Genomic DNA, 16,100 nt, shown 5'->3' on the forward strand with positions numbered 1-16,100 from the left:
GACATCTCTTGCTTACAAAGTACTACTCCCATTTTCTAGGGAGAAAGTCTGATTCCATTCAGATTAAGGGGAGCGTTAACCTCTTGTCTTCAGGGCAGAATGTTTCCCTTCCTCCTGAGCATGTGCTGCCCGCCTGGATAACAGCATCCGGGCGGTACCCAGGAGAAGTGGGGCCCAGGCCCTGCCGTGGGTCCGTGGCGGCGGCTGAGCAGGAACACAGCCGGCTCTGCCCACCGGCATTTATAATGAAGTGACATCAGGGCCCTGCCTGCGGAGGGGGGGACCCACAATGCAACACGCAGCAGACGTGGAGGCAGCTCCCCGGCCGCTGGCATCGCTGCTGCAGGCAGAGACCCTCCATTGTCAGCCCTGGGGGGAGGCAGCGGGGCCAGGCCCTGCATGGGGGTGTGGGGAGAGGCTCAGCGGTGGCGGGGCTGGCGCTAGGGGCCCGGGGGGGCTGTCACGGGGGGTGTCCTGCGCTGCGGGGGCTCGGGGAGGGCTGCCCTGACCCGCCGGGAGCAGGGGTGCGATGAGCGCTCAGGATGAGCAGTTCCAGGCAGCGGCCCCTGCGCCAGGGGCTCCCCGCGCCGATGACGGCATGACCTGGTGGTACAGGTGGCTCTGCAGGATGGCCGGGGTCGCCGGGGGCTTGTGTAAGTATCCCCGGCCCCGTGCGGCCCAGTGCAAGGGTCACGCTTGCGCCATGCGGCGGCCTTCTGGGGTCACGGGTTTGTGTCTGCTCCAGAGGGGACTCTGCTGTGTGGGGCAGAACAAAGAGCCCTGGGGTGGGCTTCTCTGGCACCCAGGGATGTGCTGCGTGCGTGCCGAGCCTGGCCCCGGCAGAAGGGGCGTCCCGGGGGTCCTGAGAACCCGCGGGTTTCTGTCTGGGCACGGCCCTCGGCGGGAGCAGCAGCTGAGCCCTGGCGCTCTGGGCAGATAAAGCTGACCAGGCACAGCAGGGGCAGGGCTTGGAGAGGGGCCATTGAATTCAGTTCATCCCATGTGGTTGTTGGGTGTTTGTATGTTCTTGCGACTTTCTTTCCTGTCCTGAATGTCGGAGCATGTTTCCTGCTACTCCTGCTGTAGATTGCTGATGGCCTGCCTGTGTTTGCTTTTTTGAAGGTGAATAATGGACTTGGTTTGTGTTGTGTGTTTTTAAGGGGTTTAATGTTGGACACAGAGAAGAAGGGAGACAGCAGACAGTGAAGTGAGTTGGCTGTGCTTGGAATTACCTGCTGAAAAAAACTTTCCCAGGGAAAGAATCTTTGCAACTTTGCCAGAGATCAGCCTGTCCTGTAGTGCTGTTTGCTGCGTTCTGTGGAGAGATTAATGGCTCTTAAAAGCAGGAGGGACTGTTATGACCACTTAGTCTGATCTCCTGCAGAGCACAGGATGGAGAATTTCTTCTGCTTCAGGTCTACAACTTCAAGAATGTTTCCCAGCCAGCACAGTCAGCCCTGATTTATTCCCTTGGCCGTGGAGTTTTGCCTGATCCCCCTTTTTCCCTGCCTCTGCCTCTTGCCTCAGGACTTGCCTGCACAAGTCCCAGACATTTTTGCAGTGGACCCCGTAGCCTGTGGTGGTGTTGGGCAGCCTTGTTCCAGCCCCTGCGCGAGGCTGGGGAAGCACACGCTGCTCTCGCTGTTTCATGTCTGAGGTGCTGAAATCCCGGAGGTGTGAAAGGATTTGGTAGGGCTGCTCTTGCGAGGCGGAACGCGCCGGCCCTGCCATGCCCTGCCTGGGGCCCGCACTCCCGGCCCCGGCTGGCGGCCAAGGGCCCAGCTGGGACATGTCTGGAGTGCAGGGCCCAGGGCGGGTTTAGTGCAAAGGCGTTTTCCCACGGCCTGGGGCTGCAGCCGCGGCCTCGGCGCTCTCCGGGTGTCTCTGGCCCATGCAGAGCTCAGGACGCGTGCGGATGGAGGATGCTGTTGGGTCGTGTTGGTGGCGTTGCCCGCTTGGTGCTAGAGCAGCACACAAGTGCCTTACAAGTGTAAGTCTTTGAAGACTTTTTTCTTGGTCTGCATGTTTCAAAGCAGCTGAATTATTCTTAGATTATTTTCCCAACCTTTTGTTCACGTCTCTGAGAACTCATGACTTGCTTTTAAAGGGAAGCTAAGAGCTTTGCGTGGTTAGGTGTCCTGGGTTCAGCTTTAGCAAGACATTGGTAGAGTCAAAGAAGAGCCAGGCTCTCTACAGGATTACTGATGATCTGGGCAGACAGACAGTTTGCACTTTAGCCCTGACAGTCTCCCTTCATGAGGTTTGTCAGGCACAGAACGAGGCAGCAGCATTTCCTCTTACAAGCAGGTAAATGGGGAGCTTTGGAAAGCAGCAACCCTCCAACCCCCTCTGCTAGTAATGGCTCTTTGCAAAACGCTCCTTGTTCAGCCTCACCTCGTTGAAGGTGGACAGTTTGGAAAAAGGGCGACTAATAAAACAGCAAGGCTGGAGTTTGCTGCTGTTTTTCAGAGCTTGCTATGAAAGAACAGAATCCATTTAGAAGGATTTTGAGCAACTGGATCATGGTCCTGCTCCAGGGCTGGATTATTTATGACAGAAGGAAAAATTCCCTGTAGAAAGGAAGAGAAACTTTGTTAGCACAGTTGAGGCTGGGAGATGTCTACCACATGCAAACACCTGCAGCACACAACTTGCTGAAGCCAGAAGGGTCCAAGGGCCAGAGCAGGAGCAAGACAAGGTTCAGGATCTGTTCTTGGCTCTTGCGCAGGCTGGCTTGGAGACCTTGGCCAAGTCCCTTGTGTTCCTGTTTGTAATAGGACAAGGAGAGTCTGTGGCTTTTGTGAAATGCTCTAGGAGCAAAAATAGGATTGTGATGAGGACAGTGACCAGCTGCTTGAAATGAATAGAGCCTTTGTGTGTGTGGGGGTAGCGTTCTTCTTTCTCCATTTTCGCTCCCAGTTATCTGTGCTTCCTCAGGGATTTGAGATGGGTCAGCAGTTGAACAAATGGCAGAACTGTCTGCCTCCTGTAGCTTACGTGCCATTGAGTGTTATCTGGATTTTAAATCAATGTGAGGCTTTGTCTCTGTCTTGGCAGCTCCATCCCCTTTTGGCTACTGAGGCAGGAGCCAACCCTGTCCTGGTAGGACAAGGATGTGCGAGGCTGCTGCAGGACTCGCTGCTCTGCAGAAAAGCCCTAAGGTCACCAAACTGTTACCAGTGGCTGTTGGCCACTGTTTAAAAATACCTTTGTTTGGTTGCTTCCTAAAACCAGGAGATCACTTACCTGTGGGGTGACCTTAGATCACTCCTGTCACAGCCCTGCGGTTCTGTTTTCCAGTCTGATAAATAAGGAACTTATTTATGTTAAGGGAACTTTGAGGATTCAGCAGTGACTGCTGAAAAGAAACCTTGCAAACTTGTGCCAGGCTTTTGAGGGACAGGACTGCCCATAGCAGCTCTGTCCACAGCAGCTCTGCTCAGGGATCCCCTTAGCAAAACAGGAACAGCCATCTGAAATACCCAAACCCAGGCTGGTCTCATTCCTTAGATGGCCTCTGCTGTTCTTCATTGTGTTGCTGATGGTCTGCAAGCAGCATTTAAGGGTTTTGGAATGTAGCTGGGGTTGTGCAAGGTGGTCACTGTGGCCCCAGTCATGTGCTGCTGCCTCCTGCCCAGGCTGGGTTCCCAGTGAGCAGCAGGACCTGCTGTTGTCAGAGCAGGGAACAGGCATATCGGGTGCTGGGGATGCTCTGCAAGTTTCATGAGGCAGGAAGGAACAAGCAGCCTTGGCACAGGCCCTGCTGCCTCATTCCTCAACTTGCATGACAGAGCCAGGAGTGTGGGGGATACTTTGGGCTCTGCTTTATCCGCTCCCATTTATATTAGTGGACACAAACTTGGCTCTTTTCTGCCCATCTCTAGCACAGCACTGGCAGCGTGTGGCAGAGGCTGGGTTCACCTCTGCTTTATTTACTGTCTTTGTGCCTTGGTGCTGCAAGTCATGTTTTTGCTGAACTTCCCCTGTGCTGCTTGGAGATGGGTGCTTGCTGGGACCTCTTTGTTCTTCCCAGGACAAAGCAGTAATTCCTCAGCAAATAAAACCCAGGGTGCTGTGTATGTGACTCCATGCAACAGCAAGTGCTCTGTTCTCCGCAAGTGAAGTTGTGCAAGTGTTGTGCTAAGAGATCCAGCACTTGAAGCAAAAGGATACCTGGCTGGAGGAGCCAGGATGAAAACCTCTCCCCTGCATCCTGGGCTCCTGTTCAGACCATCAGACTTTCCCAAGAGGCCTTCTGTGCTGGTCTGTACAGTGCCTGGAGGTGCTGGCCAAGGCAAGGGCTCTTGTGAGCAGTGCCTGCTTTGCAAAATATGCCCAGATACAGGAGAGCAGCATCACGCTGGTGTGGTTGCAAGGTCTGGTGTGGGCAGAGCTGGGAGGAGCAGCCAGCCCTGCCTGCTGGGTCTGGCCTCGCTGCCCCTGTGGGCACACAGGGTTGGTCTTTATAGTTACTGAAACCGCTTTGCTTTCCAGCCTGTGCCTTCGCTGGTCTCTGGAACTGTGTCACCATCAACCCCCTGAACATCGCGGCTGGCGTGTGCATGATGTGAGCAGAGTTGCTTTTTTCTTTTCCACTGGGAAGGAGGTTGGTTCGTTAATGGAGCAAGGGGCAGAGCTGTCTGCTGGGGCAGTGGACAGGAGTTTTGTTCTTTCTTTACCCCTTTTTAGGTAAACACTGGGATATCCTTATCCAAAGTATGTCTGGGGTTCAAGGGTTTGGGAATTATCAAAGTGTGGGGAGGGCGCAGAGCGGTCCAGCCCTGCCATTCCCTTCTGCCAGCAGCTGCTGGTCTCTGGGGGTGGGGACACTGCTGACACTCCTCTGGGCCATGTGGGCAGGATTAACTCTGGTTTGCTCTGTCTGGAGGCTCAACGCCTTCGTCCTGTTCCTGTGTGAAGCCCCCTTTTGCTGCCAGTTTATCGAGTTTGCGAACACCGTCTCTGCAAGGGCAGACAAGCTGCGACCATGGCAGAAAGCTGCTTTCTACTGCGGGTGAGGATGCTCCTGGGGTGCGTTGTGGTGCTGAAGTCATCCCGGGAGCTGCGTTGGGATGCATATGGGACGCCAGAATGCATGAGCATCCCTACATCCTGCGGGGCGCGGAGCCTGGCTTTGAGGGCTGCTCTGTCTTGCAGGATGGCTGTGTTCCCTGTCATGCTCAGCCTGACGCTCACCACGCTCTTTGGAAATGCCATTGCATTTGCCACCGGGGTGCTTTATGGCCTGTCGGCGCTCGGCAAGAAGTAAGAGAGCACTGTCTGCTTGTGGAGGGGAGGGGAAGGTGGACCTCCAGCCCTCACCCCATCTGCCTTGCTAAGGCTATGCTTTCCTCTTATAATAACCATGCTTTCAGGTGTAAATGGTGCCAGAGAACATTTCCCTGCCATCATCTCTTAAGGCCTGGGGAGGAAGGTCCTAGGGTTTGCTGGAGCTCTGAGCTTTTCCTTGGAAGCTCAGTCTGGGTTGCCCTGTGGGTCCCAACTGTCTTTATGCAGCGGTTCAGCAGATGGGCCCAGCTCTGGGGGCAGCGACACACTTTGGTAGGGTTGGAGAGGGCCGGCAAGTCTCATTTCACTCCCAGCATCCCTCAGCACAGTGAGACCCAGGCCCCAGTTTTGAGACCTGTCTGCTGGGTCCTGTACCCACCATGGTGGGCACCTGGAGCCCAGAGACCCACTGTTCCTTCTCTCTGCAGGGGGGATGCTATTTCCTACGCTCGGATCCACCAGCAGCAGAAGCAGATGGATGAAGAGAAGCTCACAGAGGCCCTGGAGGGACAGGGTCTCTGAAACACGCAAGCTCAGGGTAATCTCTCCTGGACACTGAGATGGTGAAGCTGTGCAAATCTACTGCCCTTCCCTCTGCCCACTCCCCTCTCTGCTACACAACGATTTTCCTGGACACTGCAGCGACTGGAAATCTCAGGGGCTGGGACAGGCTGTGCCCTGTTCTCACACCAACATCCAGACTTCAGTGTGTTGGCCCCTTTCTCCTCCTCAGCCAGATATCTCACAGTTCCCTATTCTTTAAGTTTTTGTGGTTTGTTGTTTGTCTTGTGGGGTGGTGGTAGTGGTGTTTCTTCTTTTCTGCAGAGGTGCTGGCTTTTGAGTGCTGTTACCAGCCTGAACAGGTAGCCTTTCTTTGGAGTGATGCCTACAAGCAAGGATGCCTACAAGTTCCTTTTGGAGCTGCTCTCTGCATGGGGTGAGGAGGGACAGAGCTGACATACCAACTCCTTGCCTGCACTGGTCTCATGGGAGTCAGGGAGCTGCTGGCTTCACGATGGGGGTGTCCTGCGTTGCACGTTACATGTTTATGTTAACACTCCCTGGTGTGGTCCTTCCCAGGTATAACACATGAACCCAGGGTTTGGCGATGCACAGTGATGCTTAAGCTTGGTCTTCTTCTATTGAGTATGGTCCAGTTAGGGCAGGCATGGGAAAGGACTTTCAGCAAAAAAACATGCAAAGACCAGAACCATCCCTGCAGAGGAGTTGCCAGAGTTGCTGGGGCAGATCCTGGTACCTACAAAGCACAGTCCCTGCTTCCTCTGCGTAGAGCTGGAGACACTGCAATTTACTTGAATTACAACTTTTAATAACTTTGTCTTAATAAGGGTGCTTTTCTTAAGCTTCACTCTTTTCCTAGGGAAGAAGGTGAATAAGGTTTGCTTTACCTCAGCTGGGAAAGGGTATGATTGCTTGAGCCAAGAGGGGTTTTTTGTTGGTGTTAAGGAGCAACCTTCTCTTGTGAGCCTGGAACTCTGCTCCATTATCTCTCACTCTCTTCTCCTGCTCCTGTGACCCATCCTTCCCCACAAGGGACCTGCTTTTTGCTTATATTTGATGTTGTCTTTGCTTTGGGTTCATATTCTTTCTGTATCAATTGTGCTGGTTTTGTGTGGGAAGGTAGCATACCCTTCCTTTGCAAATACAAAGTCTGCACCATTATCAGTTTAGATAGCTGGGATGTCTTGCTTCTTTATTCCAGGTCTATCAGTGCTTTTCACATCCTGTTTTCTGTTTGCTTTGTAACATGCAGAACAAAACTGCTCACAAAGCTCAGATCCCCCTCTTCTTGTTATGGTTTCTTCTGTGGAGGTTAATTTTTTTTTTTCACATGATTACTTTTTGTTGTCATTAGGAAAAGGGGGAATAATTTAGTTCTGTTTATTTAAGTATTTTGCTGAGAGTCATTCTCTTTGGACATGGGAGGAAGGAGTGCTCCGTTTCCTGTCCTTTAAAGGACTGTCTCATCCCACTGGGGGGGTCTCTGAACCCTGAGCCCTTGCTGCTGTGGCTGGGATGCTGTAACTGTAGAATCCTATTTCAGCCTTCAGAGCATTTCTCAGATTTCTGAAAAGTGTGTTGTCTTTTGACCCCTTTTGTTTTCTTCTGGGCCACTGGCTTGGCAAAGTTTGCTTTCCCGCTCTCCTGGGAGAGAGAAGGGAGGAACACTGGGCTGTAACTGCTGGGCTGGAGGTTGGTAATTGCTTGGCAGCCGTGGCAGGTAGCAGCTATGGTGAGCAGTGGCGGTGGGGACTGCAGCCTGTTCTTCATCCTCTGCCCTGGGAGCAGAGCTCCTGCTGCCACCAACACTCTGTGGTCCCATTTGAATCCCTGGGGTACCAGTGTGGTTGTGCTGGAAATGTGTGGAAATGCTATTGGAGGCTGACTGCTGTCTGTCAGATGGGTCTGTCCACCAACCACTCTGCAGCTTCGGAGCGGTATTGTGTTGAAAAGTATCCATATTACATGTCCTTCCTCTGGGTATGGTGTGTGTTCACATCAGGGGAACACCACCACATCCCTGGCAGGGCCTGGAGAGGTGGCTGTGTATGGAAGTAGCCTGTGCATTGCAGCAGGAACAAAGCGGTCCCTGAAGATTGCCGGGCTAAGCTGCCAGCTAATGATAGCCCTTGTTTCTTCCTTGGAGTTCAGGGAGGTGTGAGGATTTACACCAGTCAGGAACATGGCTTGCGTTTATTTACACACATGGGCGCCTGCAGCTGGATGCTGGGTAACCAGCTTGTGCTAAGCCCCTTTCCCCCCGGCCTCTGAACCATAGTTGCTCTGGCACCAGCTTGTCTGGGATGCAGAGTAGGCACCGTTAGCGCAGATGCAGCTTGTTTCAATGAAAGCTGTGCCATTTCAGAGCCCCATGTTCTGGGCTGATCCCTGCTGCTGCACGCAACACACGGGCCACTGTTAGGGAGCACAGCCTCCCACCTGGGTCATGCTGCCTGCAGCAATGGGGTGCTGCAGGGGGAATACATGGCAGCCCGTGGGGTACCTTAGTGGTAACAGCCTTTCTGCTCTTGGAGCTCTTTTCCATGTACAGAACCTTTACTGGCTGGTTTGAGTGCTGAGTCCTGCATAGCAAACAAGACATCTGCTGTTATTTCAGGGGGGTTTGGGGACTTAAGTAGTGCTTAGTAGAGGAATGTTGCATACTGATGCACGTAGCTACGAGCATGTCTTTGGTAGTAACTGCTTTGTGAGTAGTTCCACAGTAGCTTTAGTGACAGGAGGTGAAAAGCAAAGCAGAGGTGATAGAGAAACATTTGCAGCCTGGTCTCCATCTGCGGTGATGAACAACAGAGCTTGTAGGACCCTCGCTGGCTTCATCTGATTGTCCTCATGCCGCAGACCAGTAGCAGTCCCTGTTGCAGGCAGGTGCTGCTCCAGGTCGCTTGGAGGGCTCGTGAGAAGAGTTGTTGTGACAGTGGATGGTCTGACCTCTGTGTGGACAAGACATTTTTTGTGGAGATAGAAGGGACCTTTAGAGTAGTAGCATCACAGTAGTTATATGCCTATTCACAGTGCATGGTGGTTATTAATTTTGTTTAGAGACACCATTGGTGTGCTTGGAGCTGTGTAAGGATAAATGAAGTTAAAAGCCTGCTCTAGAGATAGATTTTACAGGTTCAACCCAATCCCTGCTGATGGCATCCAGGCTAGTGGGCTCTATGGAAGAGGTTCTGCTTGCCAGGTCTTGGAAGGGCCTCTGGGGTATGATGGGGCAGAAGTTTTGTTACTTGAGAACTCAAGAGCGGGTGATGCATTGACCGTAGTGAGTTGTTGATACCAAGTGTGGAAAGACACTGGCAGCACATGTGCACTTGGCAACGGACTGTTACACCGTTCACCGTGAGCTGTGCACTTCTTACCCAGGTAAGAGCTGCAACTCTTCCATGTCCCATTCAGTCATGAAGTTGACAGCACTCGTGCATGTTAACTCCGCTATTTCCTGGGGCTGTCTGTTGGGCCTGAAGAGTAGAAGCTCACCTTCTGCTGTGTGCCAGGACCTCACTGCTCTGGGCAGGAGCTGATTTTGTAACACCAATTGATTCTCTGTGTGTGCAGTGAATAAAAAGACCATTCTACCTCTGGAAAGAGCCACTGTGATTTCTCAGACTATAAAAACTGTAGCAAAACTGCTCAGACTTTCTATACTGAAGAAAGGAGTCACTCAGAAAATACTTCTCCAATGAGGTTCTCACAGAACATGAAGAGTCCAACCTCATTTCATATTTGGGCACTCCCTCCTTAGGCCAAGCCCTGGGAAGCTCAGTTTATCTTTGTCATTTTTTTAACTTAGGAAAAAAAACCCATCCACTGTCTTCAGGGAAGGGTTTCATTGGAGTGAAGATATCAAGACCTAGTCCATAGCCATGTGAGTAAGAGAACACTTTAGCACAGGGCTACCATAGATCCTGATCTTCAGAGGGTCAGTGGAAAGCAGAGGCTCTTCAGACCTCTCATAATCAGACCATGCTTAGAAACATCATATTCCAGCCAGGACTGAACTTTCTGGAAATGGGTCTCAGCAGCAAAGGTTGGGTCTAATGCTGAATTTTCTTTGTGGGTTTGATTTTGGCCCATCTGTTCCTCTCTCCTAGGCTGCTTTAAATCAATGCTCTGATGAAGCATATCTTCAGGGATTTCTCTCATCTCCTGCTGTAGGGCTTCTAAATAGTAGCTAGCATATCTTGAGATCTGGTTCAAATCCATGCTGTTACCCTGTGCTTCCTTGTCACAGTGGGCTGAATGTTCTGGGAATGAGAGGACACAAGCATCTCCACCAACTCTCAGGGTGCCAAGTGCATTTTAGGAGGTTGAGCAAATGCTTGGGCAAATCACCTCCCAGTTCAGCCTCTGTTGTTCTGCCCTTTTGGGAGAAGTTGTATGTGATACTCAGCAAGGCCATTTGTTCCTTCCATAACCACCTACTGCAGCTGTGTTTTACCTGGGGTTAGGCTCTAAATAAATTATAATGTCCTTAGTCCTGCAGGACACACAGGAAAAAGGGATAAGACAATTTGCTACTATGCAGTTGAAATCTTAAAATGAGGTGGAGGCTTCACACACAACTGTGATGGGAGGCACATCCACCTTTCTTTATGGATGAGTAAAACCCTGTGGTGGGAAGCACCCACCCCAGTACAAAGTATTGTCAGAACCCACCATGTCTTTCCTACAGTGAATCACTTGCACTACAGCTGAATGTGTGTCTGTTCCTGTTCTTTGTTTTTGTCTTGGATCTTCTTTGTGAACTGTATTCGGTCTTGTTTTTTAGGCTTCTAGTATAATGCGTGTTTTTAGAGCAATAAAATGTGGCAGCTTTTAATACAAAATATCTGGCTCTGCCTCTTTCACAGTCCTTAAGTACGAGAGACTCATCTGGGAAGCTGCAGGCTGTTGTGGTTCCCTTGTCACAGTCCTCATCTGCCTCTCCCATCCCACCCGCCTGCAGCTCCCTTCTTTGCAAATCAAGGCAACATCTCACAGTTGGAGGCAAAACCGTTTTATTCTTGCAACTACATGATGAAGTTTTGCCAGAACAGCTACAGCTGCTGTGTTCCATCCAAACCCTCGGGCTCTCAAGCTGCTTTGGTGGCTGCTGCACGAAGCACTTATGTGTTTTTTTGTCTGCAGCACACGTTTGATTTTCCAGGACATCTTTTCTCTCTAGCCTGGTGCTGGTTACCTGGTCCCATGCCTTGGGTTGACCTGTTGCCCAGAGCACAACAGGTAGTGTTGAATAATAGGAAGAGAAGGTAAAGTTCCAGCTGGCAACTTCTACATCCAAAGCGAGATGATCATTGCTGCCCATTCCTCTCCTATTGCCTTCACAGAGAACTCCAGCCTCTACCTCCGTCAGTGTAATAGTTTTCTTTGTTGCCCTTGAGCATGTGGACTGGACTGGTAGCCTGGCACAGTTGGCACATGGCAGCTCCTACCTCATGAATGACCTCCGGCCAGTCCTGAAGAAGGCCTCGATCTGTTCCAGGGACCTGCCTTTGGTTTCTGGAATGCAGCAGCCTGTGAATAGGATGTTCCCGGCACAGATGACAGCGAAGAACAGGAACGGCACCTCGAGACCAAAGGTGTTCTAGAAGGTGTGACAGAAGATGTGGGCTGATGCATAAGGTGCCAGGAGGGGCTGCAGAACCCCCTCTCAAGGCAATACCCACCACGGCCAGGAGGAAGGACTGGGTCAGGGCAAAGGCTGTCAACCAGCTCACGACGACACAGAGGCCCGAGGCCACCCCACGGGCTTTCAGAGGGAGGATCTCCGACATGAGCAGCCAAGTAATGGGGCCCCAGCCCATGGCATAACCTGCAGGGAGGAGGGGTAAAGGGAGGCTGTTGAAGTTTTGAAGCCTGCTGAGGAGTGCAGAAGAGCCTTGTGCAATCCTGCCCTGGGCCCCACTATCTTTATTCCTGCCCATTCATGCTCTGTCAGCCCTCAGAGTGACTTCAGATGCTGTCTCTCTTGGTCTTCCAGGGATAACTGCCTCCCTTCCACCTCCAAGCCCAATCTCTTTGCTCCATATCACCCTGACTGGGTAAGAAGAGTCCCGCCAGCCTGGTACTCAGCCCTGTGCTGTGGGTCCTAGGCTCTCTCGCTCTCTGTACCTACCCATTATGAAGAACATGGTTGCCAGAAGGGGGATGAGGGTGATATAGTTTGTCGGCTCAGCAAAAGGGTTGGCGGAGCTCACCAAGGTCTTGTTGGCAATAGTGCCATTCTGAGAAGCTGGCACAAAGTGGATGTAGAGCCCCATGGTCAGGTTTGAGACCAACATGACACCAGCTGTGGAGAGATGCAACAGCACAGTGGGACTGATGGGTGAGTGATCCTCTCTATGCCAATGACTGATCTGGGAACGCCTGAGCTGAGTCACCACCAAAGGAAAGAGACCTCCTCACTCCCTGCCCCAGTTCTGTATGGCTGAGCATAGGAGGAGTTTCCACTCCTGCATGTTTTCAGAGCTCCCGCAAGTCCTTCAATAAGAGCTTCTCTTGCACAACAGTACACGAGATGTACCTGATACAAAAAGAAGAATCTTCCGCCCAGCTTTATCCATTGACACAGCAGCGATCGCCACCGAGAACAGACGTACCAAGCCAACAAGAGCTGCATCGTACTCTGGTTTCTGCAATGGCAAAAGTAGTGGGGAAGCTGAGGTGGGGGAGCTGGGGAACGAGCAGGTTCCTACATGTGTTGTCTTGACTCTGGCTGATGACTTTGTCAAAGCTGTTCTCCTAAAGTAAGAGACCAGAAAATCTGAAACTCAGAGAAGAGTGGGGAAACAGTGGGTCTAGTCCTGCTCCACAGCCTCATGCATCCTCACTGGCTATTGCTGCTAACCAAGTGCTTTAAAAAGTGCTCCAAAGTTGGGGTTGTGGGGCTGCAGGGGACTTGGAGCTTTGGGCAGCTGGTGCTGAGCTCAATGCAATGGGAGCACAAGCCCAACCCCAGGGCTCACCAGAATGACAGAAGTTTTCTTGAATATTGACTGCAGGTACACAAGGATGCAAGTGACACCTGAGAGCTGCTGCAGGAACCTCATCCCCCCTGCGATCAGGATGGGCTTGTAAAGGAAGGGGTCCTTGATCTCAGCACAGGAAACACGCTGTCTCTGGAAGGGACAAAGCCAGGAAATCAAAGTGTGACTCCCTCTGAGCACCACTGTGGCTCCCAGAAGATGGCTCAGGACTTGCTTAAAGGAGGTTGGATTGTGTGGCTTCCAGGTAACACCCCCCCCCCGCCATGCTGGAGGTGAACATCCTCACCTGCTTCCTCACGCTGTCCTTGATTTGCTCATACTCCTGTATGTAGTCCGTGTCCTTCCCCCGCAGCCAGCACAGTGACACCAATGCCTCATCCTTCTTTCCCTGGGAGAGCAGGAACCGGGGCGAGTTGGGCATGAAGCAGAGCAGGATGCTCATCACAAGCACAGGCACCTCCCCAGCGACAGCCAGTGAGCGCCAGTCCAGCACCAGCCCTGCCGGAGCAGCACAGTCAGGAGCAGAAGGCACATTGGGAAGGGTGTCCTGGTGCCTCCACGTAGGCAATACCACAATTTAAATTTAATAAATCCAGCAGGGGAAAAAATTGAGTTATTGCACATATTTTTCTCCTAGAAAAGAAGCATTTTCAGCTGACAATACAGGGAAATTCCAGCAAGCTCCCCAGATCTTAGAGTATCCAGCAAGATCCTGCAGCAACCAGGGCATATGCTCACAGGAGGTACACACACAGTTCATTGCATGCTGCTTTTCAGCACTGGCAAAACCTTGGCAGGACCTGGGTCTGTAGGTGTGGTAATGGCCATGATCCATGCAGGTTATGGGTTTGTCCCTCTGGGTGTACACACACACACACACACACACACACACACACACACAAGTGAAAGTCACACAGGGGTGATCCTGTCCAGGCCCCCTTTGCACACCTGGGCTGGTGGCTGTGAGGGAAAGGAATTAATCAACTTGCTGACAAAGTTTAAAATAAAATCCCCTTCCCCAAGGTCCCACGGAGGGTTTCCTGCCCTCTGAACACTGAGATACTTGCCCAGCGCATACAGGAAGAGGGAGCCCAGCACTGCCATCATCTGAGGACAAGCGCCCAGCGTGCCTCTGACCCCGGGATGGGAGATCTCCGAGATGTACACCTGGAGCAGGACAACACCTGCTTAACAGAGCTCCAAAACATGGCTGTTGCCACCAAAACCTGAACTCTGTCACCTCGCAGTGGTCCACTACAGCCAAGGGAAACCCAAATTGCTGGGAAACTGTCCTCTAGGGGTGGGAACCTGACTGGTTCAGCACCAGGAGCCTTGCAGGCGCCTCCAGTTCCCTCCCTCTCCCAGCACGGGGGAAGTGCTCCAGCAGCGCGCAGCGCGCTCAGACTCCCATTACTGGAAAGTCGTGCCACAGGGTTGCTCAATGCTCGCCTTCCCCTCTGCTTGGGACATGAGCTCAACGTTTGGTAAATGCTGAGGGAACCACTGCTGGGAGGAACAGGGCAGGGCTGAGGACTTGCCTTCCCTTTTCTGAAGGCAAGAAAGTCCATCGCCCTGGGACTTTCCAGCGCATCTTCCCCAGCCCCAGTCACCAGCCACAACGCTGGAGCTCTGCTCATGCCTTCAGAAAGCAAAGGGATGTCCCGGGCTCAGCTACAGCCCCATCTCCTGCCGCGCAACCCCCCGGCAAGCTCCCTCCAGTGGCACGTTACCGGGATGGAGGCGGACGTCACGCCGCCAGCATAGCCTGTGAGCACGCGGCCCAGCAGCAGCAGCCCGGTTCCCTGGGCACCGGCCATCAGCGCGTATCCCACGGCGGAGGGCAGTGCCGAGAACATGATGCTCAGTTTGCGGCCCAGGCGGTCGTTGAGGAGCATGGTGCTGAGCCCCCCTGCCGCCGCCCCCAGCATGAACACTGACTGCGGGGGACACAGAGAGGGTGCCCGGTTGGTCTGGGCTCCCCCGGCTCTGCCTCCCTCTGCAGCAGGGACAACCCCGCTCCTTACCCCGAACCAGGACGCTGTGTTCTGGTCCAGCCTCAGCGCGGGGCTGGGGTGAGCCTCCAGGGCAGGGATCACGGGTGAGGGGTAAACCAGGGCAAAGCCGAAGCTGAAGTTCCCCAGAACAGCGGCAAATACAGCCAGGTAGAGACGCCTGTTGTGGAGGCTCCTGAGGGAGGGACAGAGCAGGAAGGAAGGGTGCCCTTATCGCACCCAGCAGAAAGTTTAACTCTGTCTTGCAGCTTCCCCAGCCTTGGCCGAGACTCTCGTGACACCCATGTGGTTTCCTGGGAAATGGCCCCACAGCACCAGGCTGAGGGTTTCTCCGAGTGGAGCATCAGCTGCTGCTGCCGTGTGGTGGGGAGCAAGAGCCCATACCCTGGGCACTGCCAATGTTCTCCTCTGCACCAGGCAGCTTTCAGAGAGTTCAACAGACCGAGAAAAGCAGAAGCTGGAGCCAAGCAGCAGCCGGCTCATCCCAGTGCAGCAGGGAGGGAGTTCTTTCCAAGACCCCCATCGGGAACATGAATCCCCATGAGAGTCGGAGGGCCCAAAAGCACCCACAACTGCAGCTCTCCCAGGCAGGCTCATCCAGCACTGCACACCCTAGGCAGAATGAGACCCCTCTCAAGGCAACTCATCAATAACAGCAGCATGAAGCAGCTTTTCCACCAGCTGCCCCCAGCCCAGTGCTCTGGGGATGGGAGGCACAGCCCACCCCGCAGGCAGCCCCGCGGCCCAGCCTGGCCCTTACTGCAGGTATTCCCTGTCGATTCTCTTGCCAGCGTTCTCGGGAAAGGTCCAGTATGAGGAGCCCGTCCTTTGGATGAGGGGCTCGCGTGCGCTCGGCTCCATGGCAGTGCCGTGTCCGGTGCCTGTCACCGTGTGGGTGCTCGGGGCTGCGGGTGGGGAGGAAGAAGCAGCAGTAGGCGCCAGGGGAAAGGCGGCGTTGCCTCGTCACAGAAATCTGTGCCTCGTGGGCTCGCACCCGGCTGCTGCTGGGGAGGAAACCGGGGGGGCCGGAACCCCGCTCGGCAGCGAGCCATGGGAGAGTGATGGTGCCCTGCAGCCTGCACCTTGCTCCCAGGCAGCTCCTGTTCCTCCCAGCTCACATCAACGCAAATGCCCATTGCTGCAGTGGCACTTACAGGGACAATCCTCGCAGGACCATTTCCTTTTCTGAGGCCACTTCTCTCCCCTAGGGGAATTATTAGCAGTTAGACTGGCCAAACACTGCTGCTTTTTACAGGGGTAAATTGTATCT

General features: G+C 53.3%; 2 protein-coding genes across 3 annotated transcripts; one reads left to right on the forward strand and one right to left on the reverse strand.

Annotated features, from left to right (window-relative positions):
• Positions 1–466: 466 nt before the first annotated feature.
• CACFD1 (calcium channel flower domain containing 1) lies at positions 467–10,658 on the forward strand. Its single transcript, XM_061476898.1, has 5 exons — positions 467–653; positions 4,495–4,567; positions 4,889–5,014; positions 5,158–5,265; positions 5,718–10,658. Exons 1-5 carry the CDS (start codon positions 530–532, stop codon positions 5,809–5,811), a joined length of 525 nt encoding a protein of 174 aa, XP_061332882.1. The 5' UTR covers positions 467–529; the 3' UTR covers positions 5,812–10,658.
• Positions 10,659–10,792: 134 nt separating this feature from the next.
• On the reverse strand, positions 10,793–15,765 carry SLC2A6 (solute carrier family 2 member 6). Of its 2 annotated transcripts, XM_061476883.1 has the most exons (10): positions 15,591–15,765; positions 14,843–15,005; positions 14,549–14,755; positions 13,886–13,985; positions 13,105–13,316; positions 12,798–12,950; positions 12,356–12,464; positions 11,948–12,121; positions 11,499–11,644; positions 10,793–11,416 (listed from the first exon to the last, which is right to left on the reverse strand). In XM_061476883.1, the coding sequence occupies exons 1-10, from the start codon at positions 15,689–15,691 to the stop codon at positions 11,261–11,263; spliced, it is 1,521 nt and encodes a 506-aa protein (XP_061332867.1). In that variant the 5' UTR covers positions 15,692–15,765; the 3' UTR covers positions 10,793–11,260. The 2 variants fall into 2 exon arrangements, with proteins under 2 accessions (XP_061332867.1, XP_061332868.1); XM_061476884.1 differs by lacking the exon at positions 14,549–14,755 and having other exon boundaries at positions 15,591–15,764.
• Between the last annotated feature and the right edge of the window lie 335 nt (positions 15,766–16,100).

Source organism: Pezoporus flaviventris, unplaced genomic scaffold, assembly GCF_033815535.1.
Source record: "Pezoporus flaviventris isolate CSIRO_AGI_PZ_B2104156 unplaced genomic scaffold, CSIRO_AGI_Pfla_v1 ptg000097l, whole genome shotgun sequence".
Classification (NCBI taxonomy): Eukaryota; Metazoa; Chordata; class Aves; order Psittaciformes; family Psittacidae; genus Pezoporus; species Pezoporus flaviventris.